Source organism: Pteropus medius, unplaced genomic scaffold, assembly GCF_902729225.1.
Source record: "Pteropus medius unplaced genomic scaffold, Ma_sr-lr_union100, whole genome shotgun sequence".
Classification (NCBI taxonomy): domain Eukaryota; kingdom Metazoa; phylum Chordata; class Mammalia; order Chiroptera; family Pteropodidae; genus Pteropus; species Pteropus medius.
The window spans coordinates 35,238,877-35,263,315 of NW_024354875.1; the positions used below are offsets into that span (position 1 = coordinate 35,238,877).

At 52.9% G+C, this 24,439-nt stretch overlaps 3 protein-coding genes across 7 annotated transcripts; all 3 read left to right on the plus strand.

Annotated features, from left to right (window-relative positions):
- The first annotated feature begins 312 nt into the window (after positions 1 to 312).
- HOXD12 (homeobox D12) lies at positions 313 to 4,297 on the plus strand. Its single transcript, XM_039855590.1, has 2 exons — positions 313 to 2,216; positions 2,362 to 4,297. Exons 1-2 carry the CDS (start codon positions 1,643 to 1,645, stop codon positions 2,598 to 2,600), a joined length of 813 nt encoding a protein of 270 aa, XP_039711524.1. The 5' UTR covers positions 313 to 1,642; the 3' UTR covers positions 2,601 to 4,297.
- Positions 4,298 to 5,779: 1,482 nt separating this feature from the next.
- On the plus strand, positions 5,780 to 24,426 carry HOXD11 (homeobox D11). 5 transcript variants are annotated; one of them, XR_005651321.1, is made up of 4 exons: positions 8,540 to 9,861; positions 10,591 to 11,046; positions 20,412 to 20,528; positions 20,661 to 20,753. XR_005651321.1 is itself a non-coding variant. In XM_039855753.1 (2 exons), exons 1-2 carry the CDS (start codon positions 9,081 to 9,083, stop codon positions 10,824 to 10,826), a joined length of 1,017 nt encoding a protein of 338 aa, XP_039711687.1. In that variant the 5' UTR covers positions 8,540 to 9,080; the 3' UTR covers positions 10,827 to 12,805. The 5 variants fall into 5 exon arrangements, 1 of the variants encoding a protein (XP_039711687.1); XR_005651322.1 differs by lacking the exons at positions 20,412 to 20,528; positions 20,661 to 20,753 and adding an exon at positions 24,392 to 24,426; XR_005651319.1 differs by lacking the exon at positions 20,412 to 20,528 and having other exon boundaries at positions 20,661 to 20,786.
- On the plus strand, positions 13,789 to 21,618 carry HOXD10 (homeobox D10). The gene is made up of 2 exons (XM_039855751.1): positions 13,789 to 19,315; positions 20,661 to 21,618. Exons 1-2 carry the CDS (start codon positions 18,361 to 18,363, stop codon positions 20,936 to 20,938), a joined length of 1,233 nt encoding a protein of 410 aa, XP_039711685.1. The 5' UTR covers positions 13,789 to 18,360; the 3' UTR covers positions 20,939 to 21,618.
- Positions 24,427 to 24,439: the final 13 nt, after the last annotated feature.

The window sequence follows — 24,439 nt, forward strand, 5'->3', positions numbered from 1 at the left end:
AGTAGAGGAGACGGCAGAGACCCATGGAGCTTGAGCTTTCGGGCCTGTTGAGATTGTCGCTCCTCGAAAACAGGGCGGGTTTCCAAAAGCGAGAGCCTGGGTTCTCACTAAGAACTGAGGTTGCAGTTTGTGTCTACTCTCACTCCCACGAAAGGACGGGAAGTGGAATGCGTCTCTAAGTCTGAGCTCCTAAGGAAACTCTGACAGAGCCCTGAGAAGCCTCCGACTTGCCCACCCCCACCCCCTACCCCCGCCCTAGAGCGGGAGGAAGAGGCCGATTGCGTTCCCCAGAGCCGCCCAATTGGTCGCCATAACTCACACAATAAAGTCGCAGCGCGGTGGTCAGCCTTGCCCTCCGGCGGCGCCTGTGTGGTCTCTGTGCCAGAGCTGGCGGTCTAACCAATTCCAGCTTGGCTCAGGGACCGCGAGGCGGGCTGCAGACTGGGGCGGGCTCCGCTCACGGGGTCGCTGGAGGTCTTGGGCAGAAGGCAGGAGAGGGGAGGACCCCTAGCCCTCTGGCCAGACAAGACTGGAGGGCCTACGCGTGGGACTGCCACATTGCTACCAGCGATGGAGCGCTGCCCCGCCCACCTCCCTATTCTACAGACCCCGGAATCCGCCAGCTGCCTGCGCCCCTGGAGGCGCTGAGAGGAGGAATGCTGCTAGCCCTGTCCCTCGGTGTGTCCCACTGTTCCCGGTGGCTCTGCCTCTTCTCTCCTTCCACACCAGGTCGGGGAGCTCCTCCTGATCTGCCGGCCACAGCGTGGATGAACACCCTGGAATTCTGGTTTGCAGGATGTAGTCGCCAAGGTGACTCCTGGAGATAAAAGGAATGTAGCCTTCGGCCACGATTGGCCAATCAAGCTACCCGGTCCCGGCCTCCCTGGACCTGGATGGAGACTTCACTGTGAGCAGAGGGCTTGACCACGGAGAAGCACACCAGGCGTGGTGTGAAGCTTCCTTCCTGGGCGCCAAACTTGGGCAGAATTTGTGATGCACTTCTCTCCTCAATCAGCAAACTTCTCAGATTATGCTTGCAGCCCGGGACCCAGGGCTCAGGCAGCGCGGGGATCTTTGTGGCCATATCGCCAGCACAGTCCTCTCCAGAGAGATGCAGCAGAAAGGGACGAGGTAGGAGTAGCATTGCTCAGGTCTAAGAGCCTAGCTGATGGCCCCACCAAACCATGAGATCTCTGGGCAAGCCGAGAGTCCCTGGGTACTGGAAAAGGCCTCAGCTGCAACTTAAAAGCTGGTAGAAGCAAGCCTGGCCCCGGTAGCCAGCTGAAAACGAGAGTGCAAAGCCAATCAAGGCCAAGAAGAGTCCCAAGGGACACTGGGCAAAGATACCCTATGCCTGATGCACCCAGCTCCTGACACTGTGCCATGAAACTCACAGAGGCTTTATTTTCTTTCAACGTGCCCCTGGCTCTGCCTGGCAGCCTTGGCCTTCGCCATCGAATATTGCGGGTGTTATCATAATACCCCGAAGGGGGGGAAACGGGTCGGGGGATGTAGGCGGTGCTGAAATGACCGGCTTTGAAGAACCTGCAGGCAAAGTTTCGTCCAATCGTCTGAGCCTGTCCTCTTATTCCCGGTTGTAACTAAATACTGCTGCGAGCACAGCCGAAGCCCTTTGTTGGAGATGTGTGAGCGCAGTCTCTACAGAGCGGGCTATGTAGGCTCGCTTCTGAATCTGCAGTCGCCTGACTCCTTCTACTTCTCCAACCTGCGGCCGAATGGAGGCCAGTTGGCCACGCTTCCCCCCATCTCATACCCGCGCGGCGCGCTGCCCTGGGCTACCACGCCCGCCTCCTGCGCCCCAGCGCAGCCTGCCAGTGCCACCGCCTTCGGCAGCTTCTCACAGCCCTACCTGGCTGGCTCCGGGCCTCTTGGCCTGCAGCCCCTGGGCACCAAGGACCGACCCGAAGAGCAGGCCAAGTTTTATACTCCCGACGGGGCCGTGGGGCCTGAGGAACGTGGCCGTGCGCGACCGCCCTTTGCCCCCGAGTCTAGCCTGGCCCCCGCCGCCGCTGGTCTCAAAGCAGCCAAGTACGATTACGCGGGTGTGGGCCGTGCCGCGTCAGGCTCTGCGGCCCTGCTCGAGGGGACCCCCTGCGCCGCCGGCTTCAAGGACGACGCCAAGGTCCCGCTCAACTTGAACATGGCAGTGCAGGCAGCGGGCGTCGCTTCTTGCCTGCGACCTTCGCTGCCCGACGGTAAACGGTGGCCATGCACCCCGGGCCATTCTGGGCCGGAATGGGAGGTGGGGTGCAGGGGAGAGTGTGTAAGGGGAGGGAGCCTCGGGGGCGGGCAGGCAACAGGGAGCGGGCTGGGCTGACTTGGGTTGGGGCTGTGTTGCAGGCCTATCGTGGGGGCCGGCCCCGGGGAGGGCCCGCAAGAAGCGTAAACCCTACACCAAGCAGCAGATTGCGGAGCTGGAGAACGAATTCCTCCTGAACGAATTCATCAACCGACAGAAGCGCAAGGAATTGTCCAACAGGCTGAACCTCAGCGACCAGCAGGTCAAAATCTGGTTCCAGAACCGGCGTATGAAGAAGAAGCGAGTGGTGCTGCGCGAGCAGGCGCTGGCGCTATACTAGCCCTGTGTCTGGCCGTGGTCGGGCCTGCCTTTTTGAGCCGAGGCCTGACATAGAGGAATGGCTGGGACTAGGGCTTTTCCTTCTGCTCCTCCTCTGCTGGTCCTAGGTACTCTCCAGTTCAGTCTGCGGCCTCAGAAGCGAGCAGGAGATTTGGAGACCTGGCCAGTTGGGCCTCCACACTTTCCCCTTTCTCGGAGGGGCTGAGGGAGTTGCAGCACAACCTCCGCCTTGAGACTTTCCAAGTGGGGGGTCTGGGGTCACCTGTCTTGGCTTTTGGCTGAGGCATTTACACCCGGGGCTCACTCTAGCTCCCTTTTACTTGGAGTTTTGCTTTCACCTGGTTAGTCTCCCTTTCCTCTTCTCCCCACCTCTTTCTGCATTTAGCAGGCACCTAGCTAGAGCTCAGAGTGGAATTGAATTTAGGAAGGTTCCCAGGGCAGAGCAGAAAGAGCTGCCGGCATAATTGTGTCTCTTTGCAGCCAAAGCCCCTTATGGCAAAGCTAAAATCTCTATTCTGGAGGCAGGAAAGGGTGCAGCCACCACCCACTCCTGTCTGCCCTGGCTGATTCTGGAGGACAAAAGCCACCCTAGACCTTCGGAAAAGGAATGGAGGGGCAGGGTGGCCAGACAAACTCGGAGACACCTCTGACTGCAGGCTGGACTGGCCCCTCCAGATGGGCGAAATGGACTGGATACTTTCTTCCCATGGAGGGACAAGGGAGGCTGGGGCGCCATGGTAAACTGCAATCCCCAGCCAAAACTGGTAAAATTCTCCCACTTCTCTCACCTCCTCACACATGCCTAGGCCAGAGCCCTGCACTCTATAACTGGACCTCCAGAGCTGAGCTCTGGTAAGGAGCTGCTAGTCCACTTTGAGGCCGGTGCAGGAGGGGGAAATGTCCAGGAGCAGAAGAAGTGAGTGTGTGGGGGTGTGGAGGGTCCTACATTCTGACTATAAATACAGCTTTTCTGTCAAGGTGGGTAAAGGTGTTGACAACATATCTTTCTTTCCTGAATTACAATAATGGGCCACTGCAGGGGGAGATGAAGCTCCCCCACCATTCATGGGGCAGTCAGTGGACAAGGAAGGAGACCCCCCTCAGGAGAACTGAAGGGCTCAGATCCTCAGCCCTTCATTTTCGCTCTGGAGCGGAAATTCCCCTTTCCAGAACCCGCCAATAACACCAGAGGCCCAACCACTGTGCCCTTTCTGAAGCCATCTCTGTCCTTCCCCAGTGGAGGCTGTGAGTCCCTGGGCCCTGCTAGACTTGCTTTGTGGGGTTCCTCTATGCCAGATGGAATTGTTCTAGGTGTGCTAGAATGTCTTACCTTGACTTCAGTGAACCCGAGGACCCCAGCTAAACTTCTACCATTTCTGCTTCTTTTCTCTCTCCTGAGAAGTAGCGCCCCCAACTCCTAGCTAGCTGCACAACAGCCACAGAGTTGAAGATTCCTTCCCAAAGTCCAATGGTTTATTTTAAGTGGAGGACCAGACCCTAGATTTAGAGTGCGCACCTCACGGGGAGCCCTGAGCCTCAACCCACCTGACCTCAGTTGATGTTTAGATTAATTGCATTTTCTCTGCTAATAGTTGTCACCGTGCATGTTTTGTTTTGTTTTGAGTTTGTTAAAAACAATAGCTTGTATATATCAGACACATAAAATGTTTTGAGTGGAAATAAATATCCAGGACCCAGCCAAGCTGTCAAGGGATTGATGTTGAATTTTCAAAATGTTTGTGATTCGCTCCTAATGTTTTTCAGGCCACGAAATTCGTTTTTTCTTTCCTGGTTGCGGTTTTACTGTGGGTATTGACTATTCATTAAATGAGAAAATGGCTTCCAAATCAATCAGGAAATGGTAAATAAAAGCCTATGAATAAGATGTGTATGAAATAGCCAAAGGAGGTGGGGGGGAACATGGCAGATTTAAATGTGTCTCACACACTAAGTAAAGCTTCATCTTGTTGCAGGCTGGGGCTTCTGCATTTTGCCTGAATTCTCAAACTTGGACTCTTGCTGTTATCACGGGGGCTACCAAGATATGAGAGTCCTCAGATTTCAATACAAAACATCTCTCACTGCCATGTTTTGGTCAAGCTTCTCTCAAAAAGGCTAGTCCTGTGGAAAACCTCCATATAAGCATCTCTGCCTGGAGCCCAGCAGACTCCCTTAGGAAATGTGGCCTCTGCACCCCCTAGGCCTTCAGAGCCTCCAGCTCAGGCAGAGAAAGCTAGGGCCTGCGGAGTATTTACCGTTCTCTTGCAGACTCCCAGCTCTAGCTAGTTCAGAGATGGAAAGTAGAGAATTACTGGCTTTTAGCAAGTAGAACAATTAACAGATCTGCTAAATCTCTAATACTGAGTATTCAGTGGCTTCAACTCCCCTTTTCTGAAGCAGATTTGATGTGTACTTTAAAGATACTTTTAAATAGCTCTTGTGAAAAACACAACGGGGAAAAAAGGAATCAAGAGGTTTCGGAGACCTTATCTTTAGAAATGTTTCCCCATCTTGTGGGGCTCAGGGAGGCAGTGGTACCCAGAGCTCAAAACATCGGAACAAAGGCGGAGGCCATACTGAGACCCTGGGTTTCCAAGGCAGGTTAAAGGACCAGGAAACCAGACTTAGACCCAGGCCCTAAGACAACACAGAGAGGCCATTTCTTTCCAGCATACCACTGTGTTCTTTCTTTTTAGCCTGAGTTGTGGGGTAGGAGGAGATATTTATGGAAACCACTCCCCAAAGAGATTGAAATTATTCTAAGTGTAAAATCTTGTCTCTCAGTGAGGCTTCAGCAATGTTTTTTAAATCTATCCCTTTTACTGATCCGTGCAAATATAAAGGCAGCGGTGTCTTCTCTTGTTCCCCAGCTGATGTCCTGACAGGGACTTGGAACCACGATGAAATTTATAAAAACAAATGCTGGAGAGAAATGATGCTGAAATCTGAGTGCTCAACAGTCCCTCACACAAAGACAAATTCGTCCTCAGAAATGCTGTAGTTCTTGCAGGCCTCTTGACCAAGAAAAAGGGTTTTAAACAAGAAAAAAACGGCTTCATCTGGCATTCAATTGGCTGCGAGCTCAGAGGGCCTATGAGAAACACTTTTAAGGCCTGGGGGCTCTCCCCAAGGGAGGCGGGCTGGGGAGGCTTCCAAGGGGCTGGAGGATGGAGGAGTAATCCAGAACCGTTGTAAATATTCATGTTGGGGGGTGCCCCTTCACCCCGCCTCTCCCAGCTGCATCCACCCACCTTAGTTGTGGGGGGAGGGCAGGGCGCCTGTCCAGTAGTCCTTGGACAAAGGTGATCTCCCCACATTTTTGTTCTCCAGTCGCTTGACTAAAGGAGCCCATTCCGAAAGCTCTACAGGAAGGGACTGGCTCTGGGTGTTTTCCCCCCGCGTTTCTCTTCTCCTTTCGTTTCCTAAAAGAGCATAAATAATTAAAGTTTGGCAGGGAGGAAAAGCTTTCTTGCAGAACTGTAGTGGCAATAAATGAAATGACTCAGAATCCCTTCCCCAGTCAGCTTTTACGAGAGCTGCCAGACAGTGTCTGTTCACGTTCTCCAGATACCAGGGGCGCCCTGACAAAGTTAAGGTCAAGTTAGTGTCTTATCTTGGGTGGCTCAAAATTACCGCATCGCGTCCTGGCGCTGCGCGGAAAGCTACCACTCGAGAAGCTGCCGGCTGTGCCGGGAGGGTCTGGTGCACTCCTTGCCCTTCGAATGGGGCCGCGCAGGCAAGGACAAGGCCACAGCGCCGAGGTTTTCACGGTAGGTTCTCGAGCGGGACTCGCGGGGTCGGAAGGCTGCGGTTTTCCTTGGGTTTCGGGGTGAAGATCGAGGAGGGAGCTGGGGCCAAAGGGCGAGGCGGGTTGGGCCCAGAATGAATGTCCAGGCTTGGATGTGGGGGCAAGTGTCCGTACAAATGCTCAAAGAGGGGCCCGCTACCCCTTTTCCCTATGCACCCGCGCGCCGCTGCAGATGGCGCACCCTCCCCCGCCAAAGCGCGGTTTCAGCCTGAGCCGCCGTCGCCATGTCGTTGAACTTGAATGGTTCGTCCTCCTCATTTCCCATCTTAGGCGGTCAGCAGGCTCTACTTTAGGGGTAACAGGCTGCCTGCGCCGCACCCCGTGCAGAAAGAAGGTGCGAGAATTTTGAGTATCCCAGACACATAAAGACCCGGCCCGGGACCCCGCCGCCGCTGCCCTGGGTCCTGAGCTGCCGCAGGGCCAGTGTACAGTGTCCGGGGAGCCATTTTAGGAGCGAGATCCAGGGGCGTCGACTACGAGCCCGAAAGGCAGAAGCTTGGTCCGGGGATGGAGATGGGGAGGCAGATAACAGTGCTGGCGGTCGGGGCTAAGAAGATGGGGAACGGGCTGGAATCTGGACGAGGGTTCCAGCTGCGAGAATGGTGCGCACAAGGATGGGCAGTTCTTGGGGGCGGGGGAGGCTCCTTGCCCTCCAGTCGCCACTGACCTGTTTGCGCAGTATTCGGAGGGAAGCAGAGGTAGGAAGGGGCGGAGGAGGGAGAGTGGGAGGGAGAGAGGGAGGGAGGAGAAAAAGAGGAAGGGGGAGAAGATCGGCCAGAAAATAGATATGAGCTCTGATCACCCGCCTTTTCTCTGTCGGCATGGTGGGCAGAGCTCACTGCACGGGCACTGCAGCGGCCGGGACCTGGGAGGGAACCAGCTTCACAGCCTGCGCCGCCTGCCTTGGGCGTAGGGCTGAGGCCCAGGACTCAGTTCTTCCAATCGCTTGGGCAGAGGAATCCTGGGGAGAGAGGCAACTTCCTGCCCTCGATTCTGGGATTTGGGTTTGGGGGAGCTTCTTTCTGAGAGACTGATTTTACCATTGGAAAATGATGGCTATCCCGGAGGCTGGAGCCTAGGCCTCGCCTCGACCCCCAGGCTAGGACAGAGGGACCCGGCGGCCACGGAAGAGAGTGAGGCCTTGGGGCTAGTGGATGGGGAGGAGGGCGGTCCTCAGGGCCAAGTCGCACAGAGGGGATAGGGCAAGGAGGCAAGAGCTGGAGAGACCTCACCCCCACCCCAGAGCCAACAGACCTGAGGGGAGGGTAGAGCAGTAGGCATGCTGGCCCAAGGGCACCGCAGGACACTAGGGGAGATGCTGCGGATGTTTAGGCCTTGGCGGGATTCGGACATAGGGAAGGGGCTGGATGTGAGGTGGGCTGGTCCCAGTCCAGGCCAGAAAGCAGAGAGAGTAAGGGGGGCAGAGGCGCCAGTGGTTTGTCTCTGATGGTGACTGTGGGGGGTGGGGGAGCCGGAGGCTGGGCACCCTGCGAGTAGGACTCCAGATCCTTTTGTTCATCATACCCCCCCAACTTCTAGAGGGCCATGGGGTGTCTCCGATGGCTGAACACCCTCTTTGCTCTATCACTGGGAGAGAGAAAGGCAGAGAGGCGACAGGGAGCAAGATAGAGACTGTGACACACAGCTAGGAGAAAGGAGAAAGTACTAAGGGACAGATAGAGATAGAGGAAAGAAGACAGGAAAGTAAGAGGAAGGAAGAAGGAAAGAGAAGATAAGAGAGGGGAGTGAGAGAAGAGGGGACAGGCGAGAAAGAAGTGGCAAGACTGCAGAGAGGGAAAGGAAGGAGGACGGAACAGAGTGAGGAGAAGAGAGGGAGACAGGGCGAGTGGGCACCAGGCGGAGTGAGCTCCTGGTAGGGTTTTAGCGTGGGTTTTTCGAGGCTGGCACTCGCGCTCCCAGGGTCAGGAGTGCAGAGAGCCAAGTTCCTCCGAGGTTAACACGCCTGGTAGAGAAATATGTAAATCAGGGCTCCTAGCGCCCCGAGAGAGGCGCAATCACGCCCCTTGAACGAGAAGCAACAAGCTCCTGGCGGGCATGCTGCAGAGGGTGGCGGCGTCGCGGGGGAGGGAGCGGCTGCAGGAAGGGGTGTGGGGAATGGGAACCTCACACCCTCACACCTAGTCCCTTGTGTCCCGGGCTGGGGCTCCCCCCTCCGCTCTCAGCTTCTTTCTTTCCCCCTTCCTCCCCCTTCTTCCCCCTCCCTCCTCCTCCCCGCCGGCCTGGGTCCGCGTACTTAAAGCGGCGCGGGCGGGCGGGCGCGGGCGGGCAGCCCAGCCGGGCGGTGGCAGATGCACCCAGCAGTGGCAGCCGCCGGCGGCGCACAGGTGATCGGCCTGCGGAGCAGCCTGGTGAGGGGGCTCCCAGGGAGAGCTGGCTGCAGGAGGAGACCGATCCGCCCCCAAAGCGCGCGTCTCGGCGCCAAGAGCCGTCCCGGGGCGTGTTGGCGAGCGCTGATATAGATATAAGGACATTTCTCTCCATGGCGTCACGTGACATAATTACCACCAGAATCAATCAAGATGAATTGCACGTCAGCGCCCGGTGGGGATTTTTGCTTAGTTGATCCTGGCCCAAGCCTCTTGTGCAATCGATGGCTCAGGTTGGCGGCGCGGGGAGCGGCCCGGGGCTCGCCGGCGCGCACGCCGCGGAGCCATGAACGACTTTGACGAGTGCGGCCCGAGCGCAGCCAGCATGTACCTGCCCGGCTGCGCGTACTATGTGGCCCCGTCGGACTTCGCCAGCAAGCCGTCCTTCCTGTCGCAACCGTCCTCCTGCCAGATGACTTTCCCCTACTCTTCCAACCTGGCGCCGCACGTCCAGCCCGTGCGCGAAGTGGCCTTCCGCGACTACGGCCTGGAGCGCGCCAAGTGGCCGTACCGTGGCGGTGGCGGTGGCGGCGCGGGGGGCGGCGGCAGTGGGGGTGGCCCGGGCGGGGGCGGCAGCGGCAGCGCAGGGGGCTACGCTCCCTACTACGCGGCAGCGGCGGCGGCGGCGGCGGCGGCGGCGGCGGCCGAGGAGGCGGCCATGCAGCGCGAGCTGCTCCCGCCCGCGGGCCGCCGGCCGGACGTGCTCTTCAAGGCTCCGGAGCCGGTGTGCGCCGCGCCCGGGCCGCCGCACGGTCCTGCGGGCGCCGCCTCCAACTTCTACAGCGCCGTGGGCCGAAACGGCATCCTGCCGCAGGGCTTCGACCAGTTCTATGAGGCCGCGCCCGGGCCCCCATTCGCCGGACCGCAGCCCCCTCCGCCGCCCGCGCCGCCGCAGCCCGAGGGCGCTGCCGACAAGGGCGATTCCAAAACGGTGACCGGTGTCGGCGGGGGCAGTCCCTGCACCAAGGCGACCCCCGGCCCGGAGCCGAAGGGGGCGGCAGAAGGCGGCGGGGGCGACGGCGAGGGTCCCCCAGGGGAGGCGGGGGCTGAGAAGAGCGGCGGCACAGGTAGGCACCGAGTGCGGGGTGGGCGGCTGGGCCTGGGGGCCGCGAGCGCGGGGGGGCGGCGGGGGCCTCCCTCTGCTTGCGCCGTTTTATGTGCTACTTTATAAGCGTTCGAAGGGGTTTATACATCCTATAAGATTTCCCGGGCCGTTGTAAAGCGTGTTTACGATAGGAAACCAATTTAGGTGGGCTTAAGGTAGACTTCGAAGAGGACATTAATCGCTGCACAGAGCTATTTCCCAGTTTGGGATGTGTGTACTAGAGACCATGAGGGATAGAGGAGAGATTTCAAGCCAATTTGTGAGTATGGACACTCGAGCATCCTGTTTATAAGGGGCGTGGGGTAAGGTGGGGAGAGTTTGATCCTTGAACTGGACTTTATCCAAGCCTCTGGCTGATGCGCGCTGCCGGATAGAGTCGAGTAGATGCCCGGGTGCGCTCATGTTTCTCTCCCTTCGGGTTCCAGCTCAGAGCCTGCCTCGCGTTCTGCTTCCCCACGTCGGTGCCAGGCTGGGTGTATGTGTGTGTCCGGGTGTGAACACACGTCCACGCCCGCACTCTCTCCTGTGCCCGCCCATATATCATCCCCTGCGACGCAGGCAGGGCCTTTCAGCAGAGGCAGGGGACGTCCCCAAGGGCCGAGGCCTGGCCCTCGCACGGGCCTGGGCGGGAGGGTGGGCGGGGGTTGGCAGGCAGCGGCTTCTCTCACCCCTGGGTCTGTTTGCCTTGCAGTGGCCCCTCAGCGGTCCCGGAAAAAGCGCTGTCCCTACACCAAGTACCAGATCCGCGAACTGGAACGCGAATTTTTCTTTAACGTGTACATAAACAAAGAGAAAAGACTCCAACTCTCTCGGATGCTCAACCTCACTGACCGGCAAGTCAAAATCTGGTTCCAGAATCGCAGGATGAAGGAAAAGAAACTGAACAGAGACCGTCTGCAATATTTCACTGGAAATCCTTTATTTTGAGAGCTCCAGGAAGCATCCCTCTCCCCCGAGCCCCACTCACTCATACTCCTTCCCACCAGCCTGCCTTCCGCAGGCCCAATGTCCTTGGGTTTAATGACGCCTCTTCTCTGTGGAACTCCACCATTCCTTCCCACGGTCAACTCGGGACCTCCCAGCGACCACTGCAGCCTGCGGACGAGGCCGAGGACTTGGCCGAACGGATCCTAATAAGGGGAAAATGGTAAATGCAAAACGTCCCTTTACAATTTTACCGCCAGTGTGCTGTTGTTCTCCCTCCCTCTCTCCAGGTCCCCTGGGGACGCTGTGGGATCTGTAGAGAGTTAGGCCTGGGCTGCAAGGTACTTGTTTTTGTTCTGAGTGTAAGGGACCCTGTCCTTCCCCCTTGGTGAACGCAGATTATTTAAACTCTGGGAAATGTACTTTTGGTCTGTCGTATCAAGGCATGAGTCCCTGTCTTTTGTGTGAATAAATGGTTTCTAGTAAAATGGAGGTTACAGCTTCAATACACTGTATGAATTTTCCTCTTTGAAAAGTTTAGTGTCTGATTAGGATATTTTAGCGTCCCAAATCTTTTCCCCTGTGCAACTGAAAATCAAGTGAAATACTTTTTAATTTTGCTACAGCAAGAGCTGTTCCCTCCCACTTCTTCTAGGCTACATTGGTTTTAAAAATCATTTTAGGGGTGAATTTCTGAATTGAAGATGTGATCCTGGTGCTGTCTTCTCCAGATCATGAAGCTGGGGCAGCAGGAACCTAACAGGCAACACTTGCCTTCCCCCGCCCCCAGTCTAGTGAACTTAGAATTTCTGAAAAAATAAAAATCATTTTATTAAACTGGTTAGAAAATCCAAATGCATTCTAAACAAGGTATCAAGAATCCAATGTATTTTAAAAGAAGAAACCAAAATTAGAACCCTTCATTAAAAAAAAAAAAAAAGTTTACTAAAAGGAAGTTACCAGTGGTTTGAGAGGGCTTGGAGTGCTTGCTGGTGTCACAGCAGGTTTGGAGCAGAAAAGATAAACCCCCTTCCAGGAATAGGGTCCAGAGCTTCAACACATTTATCCCCTCAAGTTAAAGAATGTGGTGGGGGCTGCACTGCACTTTATGTTGCAGGGCCAGGCTAGGCTGTTTACAAAACCTTGAACTGTCTAGACAACACCATAAAAGCCAAAGTTCTAAACAGCTTAATTGGGTTATATTATACACCTTCTGGTGGGCCCAAAAGAGATTTCCGCAATGTGCAATAAACTGGAGGAGTGAGAAAAGCTTCTCTTTCTCTGGAAAGAGTAAAATGAATCTTATGACTCTTAACCTCTCATAAGCCCAAAGTATAAATAAATAAATAAATTCGTAAGATAGCACCCCATGCCTTTTCCAAAGAGGCATGCATTTCCAAATGCAAAAATTTTTTTAATTGCCAAAGCTTTCGGAGGGAAGGAAAACCATAAGTGCATAAGTGTATGCCTTTGAACTTCCAAAATGTCAAGGTCATAACCTTTAACCTTTCTGAATAATTGGGCACCTTAAGGTTCTGTGATATTCATCCACCACCCACTCTCGCACACACATGCTCACACACATCCAGATCCCCACACACATTTATGACCACACAGAATCATATGGGGGCTCACCATAAATCTAAGCAAATTCCTAATTTCAGGATCAATAACCTTAATTTCCCTTCAAACATTTTTGTAATTCAATAGCAATTGACTTTAAAATATTGGTTAGGTTAAAGTGTCTAACAGAATGCTTTTAATACAGTTTGGAAATACTGGGATGCTTTTGGGGAGGTCAGAGATAGCAATCCCCTTTGCTCTAATGAAGAACCTCCGTTTTAAAAGCAGACATTTGAAAAAAGAAGTTCTATTTAGACTTACACCTTCATTATATTTAAAATTTTTTCATCCTGTCAAAAACATTATTGCACTTTCTATGATATGGAACAAAAGAAAATATATTTGTATTGTTTTCAAAAGCGTCCAACAATCTGGTGAAAGATGCAATAGAAACAAAACCTACAATTGAATAATTTCGTTCGGAAGGGGATTCCTTTGTTTGCATTTCTGGGCGTCCGTTAAAATGTCACTGCCCTAGTCTAGTAGTATGGTCGTTCCAGGAGCGAAACTGGTTTTCTCTTCCTTTATTTACATATTTTATTTTTTTGTAACTGCGGCTAAATATAGCAAGCTTTTATGTCCACCACCTTAGACAAGAGATACCATTTCCCGTTTGTATGGCCTTGGAGAGCCACACGGGGGCGTGCTCACGTTCCAGAAGCCGCGTTTGGCGCAGAGGCCCCTGTACAATATCTTTCCATTACTGGATTCTAACAGGCTATCTCAGCCTTTTAGAAACAGGCGGCTGCTAAGGTGTATGTTTGCTGTTTGTTTGGTCTAAGCAACCCTGAGGTGTGGGAAGTTATATAAAGACAGAGAAAAAGGAACTACCCAGATTTCTGGAAAAAACCATCTTCTAATCGTTGTCTCCTTAAAGATAAAACTGTTGCAAAGAATACCTTGTTATAACCTGGTGGTGTCGAGGAGAGATTTTTAAAAGACAAATGTGTGCATTTCGAAATAGGTCATGCCACCGCGAGGTAATTAAATTATTAGGGGAAAATCAATATTCTTGTTGGTTTGAGCGCAGAGAGCGATTTGAGGATAGGACAACCCCTTCCAAAAACTGCGTCGGCCTTGAGCGCTCTCCTTGAGCGCTCTCCGAACTCCTGGGATGATTAAAAGGCTTTGTTTAAGACAAATCAGGGTGCCGGCAACTTAGCTGAGTGTGGTCCCAGGCGGGTGAGGGGTGGGGGGGCGGGGAGGCGCGTCGGAACTGAGGGGGTCGTTCTCGGAGAGGAAGTCTCCCCTCCCCCCAGGTCGTGCCTGGCGCCAGGGGCTACCGGTAGCAACCGGGAGGAGCAGGCAAGACTATGAGTTGGGGCGCCCAGGCCAGGCTGAGCCGATGCGGCCGCGGGCAGAGGCAAACTGTCCCAGGAAACATTTATACTCTAAAGCGTTGTGGAATGGGGAATACATTTGAAGCAAATGGGCTTTGCATTTGACAGACTCCTGGCCACCCTTCCAAGCCGCCTGCTGGCATTGAGCAAGGAGTTTGATTTTGGGACCAGCTCTTGGATGCAGTTTTCTTGCCGTGTGCAGTTCTAGCTCCCCTCCCTGACCCTTTTGCAAAGTCCCTGACATTGAAGAGGGCCTGTGTCACCATCCGCTGTCCAAAAAGGAGGTTCCAAAAGGGAGGGCTCCGGGGAAGTGGGCTTCTAAGGATGGGTGGCTGTCCCTTCTTGTCCGAAGTTCATTGTGAAGCTCACACAACCCCCGGAATTAGTGCCGGCCTGGTCGATTCCACTATCTCTGACTCCTTCCCGGCCTTGGACCAAAAGGCCCCACCCGAGTCCACCCCTGGGAGCTGGCATCAGCTGCAGGGGTGGCTCAGGCGCCATGAGCACCCCTGCGAGGTGCCACCCAGAGGCGTGGGTGTTCCTTGTGGGCAACCCCGGCTCCAGCCTGTTAGACTATGGGTCCAGCCTAGCTATTGTGAAGCGACATTTCCTGGGACCTAACCCGGACCTCAGTCCACCTGGGGTGAGAACCCCTTTCTCCAAATGTCGTTGCGTCCCTTCTTAGGTGGCTCGAGCGGAGGCACATGTGGTCTTGGGGGCGGGGTGGGTATGGAGTGCGGGGCTCTTGGCCTTGGCTGGCAGCCTTCTGCAGACTATGAGTGCTCAGTGGTCTGCAGTTTCTTTCCTCCTGGCAGCACCCAAGATGGGCCTAAAAAAGACCAGGGGATTGGACCAGGACTTCTGGGAGGATCATTCAGGGCTATAGGACTCTTAGAGGGTGGACACATATCTTGAGTTTCCAAGGTTTCAGATCTTGAAGTGGAGGGAAAATACTCGAAGTAGGAGTCTTTTGTGTCTGCAACGGAAAGAGGTTCCCTGGCCGCTGGCTCTTTTGCACATCTTCATAGACACCCTCGTCACGTTGGTGGTGGCTTCCCTAGCCTCCTTATTTGCTCCCTTGATTTCTTTTCACATTGGCTGAGAGATGCAGAGGGTAACCCAGAGGGGCGCCTTGGGGAAGCAGCTTTAAAAATTTGTCTCCATCCACTCTGGCCCCAAAGAGTGCCATAGCTCTGAGGCCACTCAGGGACAAATTCAGGGTGAACCTAGGAGCCCCCAAGTTCACTCAGGCCCGGCTGCTGCTCTTCTTGGTGACAGGAGAGCGCAGATGCAAGCCATTTCTTGATTACAAATGTTAATTTCTTGCTAAAGCAACCCTTTAATTTTTCTCTGGAAAGAGCTGTGCCAGGGAGAAGTATGTCTTGGTACAAACAGGGATATTCATCTCCTTTATGGTGCAATATTGATTTATTATTAATGATAACTGTTCCCACTGATCTAAAGATGATCGAGAACAGTGGCTATGCAGCTACAGTTAATACTCATAAGCAAAATAAAGGCTGTCCTTGAAAGCCACTGCCTTTTCATTCCATTTGCTTCATCTTAGCCTTAGGGTCTTAGGCAAACTTTCCATCCTCCCCTGCCATGATTGTTCTCTTGTATTAAAATTATTGTGTTTGATTTCTATGATAAAATCTTTCCGAAATATTGGCAGTCTCTGGCCTCAAGGAGCTGATCTGAAGGCAGAAATTTGAAAAAGAATAAAATATAACTTTGTGATAATAGATTCAAAATTATATCTGGAACACATTTTTTTTTTCTGAGTGAAGATCTATTTAAAACCAAATCCAATGTGGGAGTGACTTTGAGCTCGAAGCCATCAGGAGTTGGAACAGAAAAGCCCACAGTTCAGAAGGCAGATCCTGCCTGTCCTGGCTCACCGCAGACCTACCCGCTTTGCGAGGAATTGCTGTTTTTTAGCCTGGATGTTTTTTTCATGTATAAATAAAGATTATGAAAGGGCATTTGATGGGCATAAAATTCCTGATTAGATTGAACAGTCTTTCCTTTCACAAAGGATAGGGAGAATTGGAATACGGAGTTCCTTGTAGCTCCCCGGCCGAGATGCAAAGGGACAGTGCTGGAGCGCCAGGCTGGCGTCAGGGCGTCTGCCGAGAGCGCGTGTAGCGGGCACTTTGTCCAGCACTGGGCACGCTAATCTGTGGCTGGGATAATGATCTCCGCCTTGTGAGAAAGCAATTTTCGGGGATGCTGGTCAGTGGCTGTTGGCTTTAAACAGGACCTTAGCAGACTAGAGTCAAAAGTTGGGGGGTTTTTTCCCTCTGCCTTCCTCACCAGCACCACCACCACCCCCAAGCTTAAAAACAGACACTCCTTTTGAGAGGTAATATAATGTTTAAACCTCTGGCTTCGCCGGCCGGCATCCCATAGCCGGAGCAGTTAGAGGCACCCGGCTTTTAACCTGACAATGATGTTGTATTTGAACAGCTGCGTAAAGGTTTAAAAGGTCTGTCTCATTGCCACCGCGGAGTTTTTTAAAAGGGGTTATTGTTTGGGCGAGGGCACTTTGAGGCGACAGGCGAAGTCGTCCCAAGGCCGAAAATAATGTCCACCCCCTGTTTCCACTGGGCCAGGGGAGATTCTTTTTGGGAATGGGAGACAAAGGGTTTGTTGGAAAAGGTTTTTGTGAAGGAATAAGTTCTACGGAATGCTGAGATGCTTTAATAAGCATCAGGCTCCAGAGAAATGTTCTGCTGAAGTGGAAACCCAATTTGCCCACAAGTTCAGTCTCTGGGCCTGAACCCAAGGCCAGCCCATGGCAGGGCAATGTGGGGAGAAGAAAGCACGGATTCCTTCCTGGACAGAGAACTGGTTCATCATCAGAGTTTGCAGGGCCCTTTTCCTCTCTCGGATGCAGGGAAGGGGATCCGGAAGTTGGAGGAAGGCTCCAGCGCCCTGGCCTGGCCCCTCAACGAGGGCAAGCCTTTGGAAATCAAGGTTAAAGCTCCCCGCTGCTGCCCCGAGGCCGGAGCTTCCAAAGGGCTGGTTGCCCTCCTGCAACTGGAGAATGAGGGAGGAAGTTGTTGGAGAAGTTTCTCGTAAAACTCCGAGTTTCCATGGTGGTGATGGTGGTGGTTCTTTAATGAGCTCCACCACAATCCCAAAGCAAATCCTCTTTATAGAACTTTCCCTCACCAAAGGAAATAGAGGACTAAGGTTCTTTCCTCACCTCCTTATTTTCTCTCTCCCCTTACCCAAGCAAATCCATGTCAAATAATTTTAGGAAATGTCCAAAACTATAAAACTCAACTTCTGACAAAGTATAGCTTTTAATATTTGACGATTTGTGTTAAAACAAAAATTGACCTTCTTGGTTAGTAGCGAAGGGGAAAAATCAATAGTATAATTTTCAATAATTCATAAAGCAAACGCCATTATGCTAAATCTTAACTATTAATCTTATCCTTTACAAAGTCTCGATTGATTTGTTAATAAAATATCTTCCCGTGTGTGGCAACAGCGGGTATAACTCTTTAAAAACCCTCAGAAGCAAGAAAATTACCAAGTAGCCCAAGAATGTAGATGAGAATTTTATTGATCGCCCTGATTCTTCTTAATATGTATTAATAAATTCCACAACCTTTTGTACCTTGCACTTGTCAGAAACGAATGCTTTTACAAAATCCATAAAAGGAAAACATATTTTTCTTTGCAGAAGAACAAAATGACACTCTGCATCTCTCTCTCCTGCTTGGCCCAGTCAGTTTTCTAAAACTTCTAGAGTCTGAGGACGAGAGTTTTCCTCCTTCTTTGAAAAAAAATGTTATATTTTCTCTCTTCCTTCCTCTTTGCCCTCTATTATCAGGGCGCGTGGGGAGGGAAACCTCAGTTAGTTCTTCCGCCGGGAACAGAAGGGACGCTTTCGCGGAGAGCAAACTGCTCGGCGAGTGATTGTCTCCGGTCTGAAAGCTCCCAGCGCCCGGCCCACAGAGGTTGGGGTGTGGTAACTCGGAGAGCCCAAGGCTCGGGTATCCCACTGGGGCACAGAGGGGCCTGGAGCCCGGGCGGGCAGGCCGAAGAGAAGGACAGCGCCGGGGCCGAGTCGGTCCTCGGGGCTCCGGGGCTGGCTAGCTACGTGGCCTCCCTGCCCTCGCGGCCCTTCTTGCCTACGCTCGCAAGGATACCTTGGCCACGTCTTTGCGCGAGAGATCTTTCCCGGGTACCCCTGGAGTGGGCGTCTCAGAGCCCGGGGAACCGACTCACCTTCCCAGGCTGCCCAGGACAAAATTAAACAGCTTGGGCACCCACCCCCGCCCGGGCCCTGGTCCTCTCGGGCGCGTTCTCAGAACCTGGGTGTGTGCGTGGGGAAATGCTTCTGTGTGCTGGCGCCAGCGCACTTCGGCTTCCCTCCCTGCGCGTGTCCTTCCGGAAACCCCTCCGGCCTAGACTTTCCTTTTGCCGGCGGGGCCCAGAAGCCCGAGTGGGGGACGCAAATGGGGCGGGCGGGCCGAGCGAGTCCGGGGAAAGCTGGCGGGTGGCGGAGAGTGCTGGGAGGGTTGTCTCCAGCGCGCACTATCTCGGGCGCGTAGTAGATGTCGCTGTTGTCCGTACTTACGCGGCTAGCCGGCCGGGCTCTGGAGCACGTGACCTGCGAGGAGGCTGCGGCTCAAGGCCATTTTCAAATCTCATTGGCTTGGTTGTCATGTGGTCGGCAGAGGCATCCACAATTACACGGGGAATGTTTTCCTAGAGATGTCAGCCTACAAAGGACACAATCTCTCTTCTTCAAATTCCTCCCCAAAATGTCCTTTCCCAACAGCTCTCCTGCTGCTAATACTTTTTTAGTAGATTCCTTGATCAGTGCCTGCAGGAGTGACAGTTTTTATTCGAGCAGCGCCAGCATGTACATGCCACCACCTAGCGCAGACATGGGGACCTATGGAATGCAAACCTGTGGACTGCTCCCGTCTCTGGCCAAAAGAGAAGTGAACCACCAAAATATGGGTATGAATGTGCATCCTTATATACCTCAAGTAGACAGTTGGACAGACCCGAACAGATCTTGTCGAATAGAGCAACCTGTTACACAGCAAGTCCCCACTTGCTCCTTCACCACCAACATTAAGGAAGAATCCAATTGCTGCATGTATTCTGATAAGCGCAACAAACTCATTTCTGCCGAGGTCCCTTCGTACCAAAGGCTGGTCCCCGAGTCCTGTCCTGTTGAGAACCCCGAGGTTCCTGTCCCTGGATATTTTAGACTGAGTCAGACCTACGCCACCGGGAAAACCCAAGAGTACAATAACAGCCCCGAAGGCAGCTCCACAGTCATGCTCCAGCTCAACCCTCGCGGCGCGGCCAAGCCGCAGCTTTCGACTGCCCAGCTGCAGATGGAAAAGAAGATGAACGAGCCTGCGAGCATCCAGGAGCCCACCAAAGTCTCCCAGGTGGAGAGCCCCGAGGCTAAGGGCGGCCTTCCGGAAGAGAGGAGCTGCCTGGCTGAGGTCTCTGTGTCCAGTCCCGAAGTACAGGAGAAGGAAAGCAAAGGTCGGTATGAACAGAGTTGCTACCCCTGCGGGGCGCGCAGCCCGGGAGCCCGGCAGAGAGGGAGCACCTGGGTGCCCAGCGTCGAGCCCCAGCAGCCCAGGCAGGGCCGACTGGCTGGTGCAGCTCCTCTCAGCTTTTAGAGGGGGCAATCTCAGTCCCGAGATGGTCCCCGCTTCTTCCCTGTTGCCCTGGCCCTCCTGGTTGGTGCTGGCCCCACGCCGATGGCGCCGTGGCAGAGAAAGGGCTTGCCGGGTTTATTTTTCCTGAGCTAGATCTGAAATGCAACAAAAGAGTACAAATGAGACCTGCGGCTGGTAAACACGGCCCCAGAACCTCCTTTCTCCTGCTCAGGTTTGCAGTCCCAGCCTTGCCTTTCACCCAATGATGATTTCAAAGCGGTCCAAGGCACTGTGTTCGTGTTCAAGTGTGTGCGCCCCGCATCCTGCGAGCTTGGGGGCGGCAAAAGGAAGGAGATGGCTTGGCTGTTTGGCGCTTGGGTGGGGGGAACAGGGCTCCCTGCTTCTGCGGGGCTAGGTAACCTTGGCTTTGTCTGGGGAAAGTCCCACAAGCTTCGCAATCCATTTGCAAAGTGGGCAAAGGCGAAATCGGGGAGAATGGAATTCGCATGGCCCATCCAGCAGAGCCAGCCTTAGGGCTGGGCTAGGGCAAAGAGCCAGGGGCTCTGGTTTTTTGAGAAGGAACCCTGCCCCCGTGCTCTCCCCCAGTGCCCAGAGGTGGGGCACATTAAGAAGCTGCATTTCTGGGGGAATGCCTTTGTGTGAGGGCAAGAAGGCATGAAAATTCAGGAAATTCTGGGGAATACAACAATGCCAAGGAGGGCTGGGAAGGTGTATTCAGTTCCTTGGTTATGTTTTGAAAGAGAATGAGCACCTATCAACCTGGCTGTGGGGCTCCTCACCTGCCTAGGAGAAGTGGGGAAGAAGTGGCAGACTTGGGGATCTAAGGGAGCAGTGGGGTTGGTAGGCTTGTCCTGGCTATGGCTTACTTCTTCCACTCCAGCCTTGTGATAAGCTGACCGTTTAGAATATTACTGGGAAGATCCTGAAGTTTACCGTTGTACTAATGTTTTGTGCAGGTCAGAAAGTTGAGAGAGAACCCTGACACAGAGGGCGAGAGTACCCGCCCATCGTGTCATTTGGGGCATTTAAACTAATCTGGCAACAATTACAAATCCCTTCCAGGCCCACCTCATGTAAGTAATGTTTAATACCAGTATTTCCCAAAGCGGCCTGGCTGCCAGCGGGGTCATGGCCAAGGGTACATTTGAACAGATGGAGAAAAAAAATCTTGATATTTTTTCTTCTTCTCCCTTTAATTTTGTTAGAGGAAATCAAGTCTGATACTCCAACCAGCAATTGGCTCACTGCAAAGAGTGGCAGAAAGAAGAGGTGCCCTTACACTAAGCACCAAACGCTGGAATTAGAAAAAGAGTTCTTATTCAATATGTACCTCACCCGCGAGCGCCGCCTAGAGATCAGTAAGAGTGTTAACCTCACCGACAGGCAGGTCAAGATTTGGTTTCAAAACCGCAGAATGAAACTCAAGAAGATGAGCCGAGAGAACCGGATCCGAGAACTGACCGCCAACCTCACCTTTTCTTAGGTCCGAGGCACGTGGGAGGCCAGGATTGGAGAGGGGGCACCGAGTTCCAGGGCCCAGTACTGGAGGACTGGAAAGGCGGAAACAAAACCTTTATTGCTCTTTGTTTTTTGTTTTGTTTTTCTGCTAGAATGTGACTTTGGGGTCATTCTGTTCGTGCTGCAAGTGATCTGTAATCCCTATGAGTATATATACATATATATATTAAAAAACTAGCACGTATAATTTATTATTTTTTTCATCATAATGCAGGGTAACTATTACTGCACATTTTCATTTGGGTCTTAACTTATTGGAACTGTAGAGCATCAATCCATTCATCCATCCAGCAATGTGACTTTTTCATGTTTTTCCTGACACAAAAGGTCTGTGTGTGTGGTTAGTCCATGAGCTCATGACATTTTGAATACATCAGTACTTAAAAGTTCTGAAATTACATATATATTTAAAAAAGATTAAGAAAACTCACAAACTTTGGGGGGAGGGGGACCAAAAAGCACATTATAATGTATCTTTTCACAAATGAATTTAGTATTTGTCCTTGGTGAGATGGAATATTGACGACTTATGCCTTGTAGCCTTTCCCTTGTGATGCATCTGTGGTTTGGTAGAGTACAACAGCAACCTGTCCTTTCTGTGCATGTTCTGGTCGCATGTATAATGCAATAAATTCTGGAAATGAGTCTGCTCCCTCTGCTTTCTGAAATGGAAATATGTTATGGTGGAAACGAAAGCCTTTGGTGAGATTATCTTCCTGTTAAACTGCTTGTTTGGGGCAGTTGATGGGAGGAATAGAGAGCAGGGGAAGGGATGTGGAGAGACAAGCTGGAGGAAGCCTAAGGTCCTGAAATTTGGCAGTGGTATGAGGAGTGATAAGCTAGTCTATGTGTGTTGTTTCCATAGTTGGAAAGAAGGGGAGTCCTCTCTCTCTCACCCCCCAGTGATTGAATTGAATTCTCAGTAGTTTGAGTTTCCTTCTAGCTCGAGCCTGGTAAGTAAGTAAGCCTGTGCCCAAGATCTTTTTTCCTCAAAGCTCCACACTTATGTGTCTTTCTCTCTTTGGTTTTGGTAGTGTTCTTTTTAATGCTTTCAGTGGGGTCTTGGCAATTTCTGGCTGGCGTGCCATCTTCAAGGGCTGGGTTGGAACCAGTCTTGCCCACCTGGAAGCCGCTGGGCCTCCTTTGCAGGAGCAAGGACAAGCAGCAGCTTAGCATTGCATCAGATCCAAATTCTGCCCTTATTCTCTCATTCTCACCCTCATCCCAAGCTCAAGACAGCCAGGCCACAGCAAAGCAGAGGATGGGTGAATTTTCCCATCCCACTTTGCCCTAGTTTCCTTGTGAAAGGATTTTAATGCTCAAGCATTACCTTTTTGTCGCCCACATGATTTTTTTTTTTAAAGGAAGGAAAGGTTTTCCCCAGTCAATCCTCCCTCTGTTTAATTACTAAATGCTGGTTAGAGCCACTGTATCTGGGAAGCAAGAAAATGTACAAAGGGTGACTAGAAGAGAATTTGCAAATGAACATGACTTTCTATGAAGTCCAGTGTTCCAGCCGTCACCATGGCTCGGAAAACTCCAGCTTTCACTAGTATATATACTACAGGATCCTCAGCCCAAGAGAGTCGAGACTTATCTAGTCCTACCAGGTAGAAGGGAGAAGAGGCCTTGGGGAGGATTACTGACCGAGAATTCGTTATCCCAGGTTTTAAGGAGTCTCCAACAGCTTCAAGCAGCATCACAAAACACGTTCTTGTTATTTTTTTTCCTAAATTCAATCTATTTAGGGGCTCTAAGCCTTAGAGCCCTCATCAAGGGAGCTTTTGGTAGACTCCATATTTACTCAGAGTTTTTAACTTCCTCTTCAAAACCAAGAACCTTCCCCAGTTCCGAGACAGAATCCTTTAGGGGAGCCATTTCCTAGGGGTGAGAGAGAGCCGGCTCCAAATGAATGCCAGGTTGGGAACACTGATATCCTTTTGCCCAGACCTCCATTGGTTGGGCAGGAGAGAGTGGGCAATTTTAACTTCTTCGTTCTCTCCCCCACTCCCCGCAATGTGGGGAACGCCATTAGCTGTAGAGAGCGGGCCAGGTCTCGGAGAAAAAAAACCCGCGCTACAAGCAAAGGCAGCTCCTCTGGAACAAAATCAGAAAGCCATTGGCAAAGGCAATCAATCAGACCATAAGTAGCCATTTCCCTCTTCCTTTAGGGCTCGAGGTGGGCTGGGAGCCCTCCAAGGGTGCGCTAAGCAACTTGTAGAGCGAGAAATATATCCGCCGCCGCCCGGCGCCCGGCCGCTTTTGTTTCGGCTCCCAGCCGGGCTTTCGAGGCTTTGTACCATGGATTTGGGAGTGACAATGGGCATCATTTCCCTCAGATTCAAGGCTGCCCAGCCTTACCACTGAAGGCAAAAAAAAAAAAAAAAAAAAGAAAGAAAGAGAATTCAGAAGAGAGTGGCCCAAGGGCCAGGCCGTTTTTAAGATATCTCCGGCATCCACTTGGAGGCCTCTAAGTGGCAACCAGTCAAAGCGGCCCTGCCCCGGGAGATGCGGTTCACACTGGCCTCTTGGAGGCAGGGTCGGGGCGACGGGCGGGATTGGGCCTGTGCTAGCATTTGGGTTCTGCCCTATGGCGAATTCTCTTCCAGGGCCTTTCCAGCAGCCCTAGCGAAGTCAAGGCACCCTGGCCGCCAGTGGCCGCGCGGTGCCGACTCGCCAGCCTGCTGGCAGTTTGAGGGCAAACAGAAACCCTGGCTGTGGCCGCTGCCGCGGGGTCAGGCTGCCCCAGCTAACCCAGCGGGCCGTGGAGTGCGCTTAGCCTCACGTCGGGGGTGTGTGTGGCTGCGCGGGCGTGTGTGAGTGTGGTAGGGGGAGGGGGCCCTTCGAGCTGCTCCATCCGTCCGTTTTATTAGGGACACATTAATCTATAATCAAATACACCTCATAAAATTTTTATTGAAAGGCATAATATCATTACAGAGGTCTTCCACCTGTTTTAAACAACACGACAAGCTGTGAGAGATCGTGTGTGTGGGTCTGTGTAGGGGCGGGGGTGGGTTTGGATAGCGAGAAGAGGCACAGGGAGAAGAACTCCCCTCGGGCGCCAGGGGGCCGACTCTGAAGGCTCAGCTGCTTGGGGCCGCACCGGCTGTGCGCGACCCCGGCTGCTCCCGGCTCTGGCCAAGCTCTCGGTGAGCCCAGGACGCTCAGCCGGTAGCTGGGAGCCTAGGCGCTGGAGAGGCAGCGCTAGAACCGACTGCAAGGCTGAGGGCGGCAAAAAAAGAGGTGAACAAATAGTCCCAACGCCTCCTCCAGCTTCAGTCGGGCGTGTGGTCCCAAGTAGTTGCGGGCCTGGCCAAGCCAGGCCGGGCCAAGTCCAGCGCACAAGGCCAGGGCCCGCGGGCTCTAATTGCGGCGCTTATGTTGATGATGATTTTTTTTTTTTTTTAAATCACAGCAGCCCCCAGTTTAGCGGACTGATTTACTCCTGGTATTGGTAAATATG

What these genes read in the sequence shown, in the direction of transcription:
- HOXD12 (XM_039855590.1), top strand. Translation starts at nt 1,643, where the DNA reads ATGTGTGAGCGCAGTCTCTACAGAGCGGGCTATGTAGGCTCGCTTCTG. An exon ending in GCGACCTTCGCTGCCCGACG is followed by an intron (nt 2,217 to 2,361) that starts GTAAACGGTGGC and finishes GCTGTGTTGCAG; the next exon opens with GCCTATCGTGGGGGCCGGCC.
- HOXD11 (XM_039855753.1), top strand. Translation starts at nt 9,081, where the DNA reads ATGAACGACTTTGACGAGTGCGGCCCGAGCGCAGCCAGCATGTACCTG. An exon ending in TGAGAAGAGCGGCGGCACAG is followed by an intron (nt 9,862 to 10,590) that starts GTAGGCACCGAG and finishes TTTGCCTTGCAG; the next exon opens with TGGCCCCTCAGCGGTCCCGG.
- HOXD10 (XM_039855751.1), top strand. Translation starts at nt 18,361, where the DNA reads ATGTCGCTGTTGTCCGTACTTACGCGGCTAGCCGGCCGGGCTCTGGAG. An exon ending in ACAGGAGAAGGAAAGCAAAG is followed by an intron (nt 19,316 to 20,660) that starts GTCGGTATGAAC and finishes TAATTTTGTTAG; the next exon opens with AGGAAATCAAGTCTGATACT.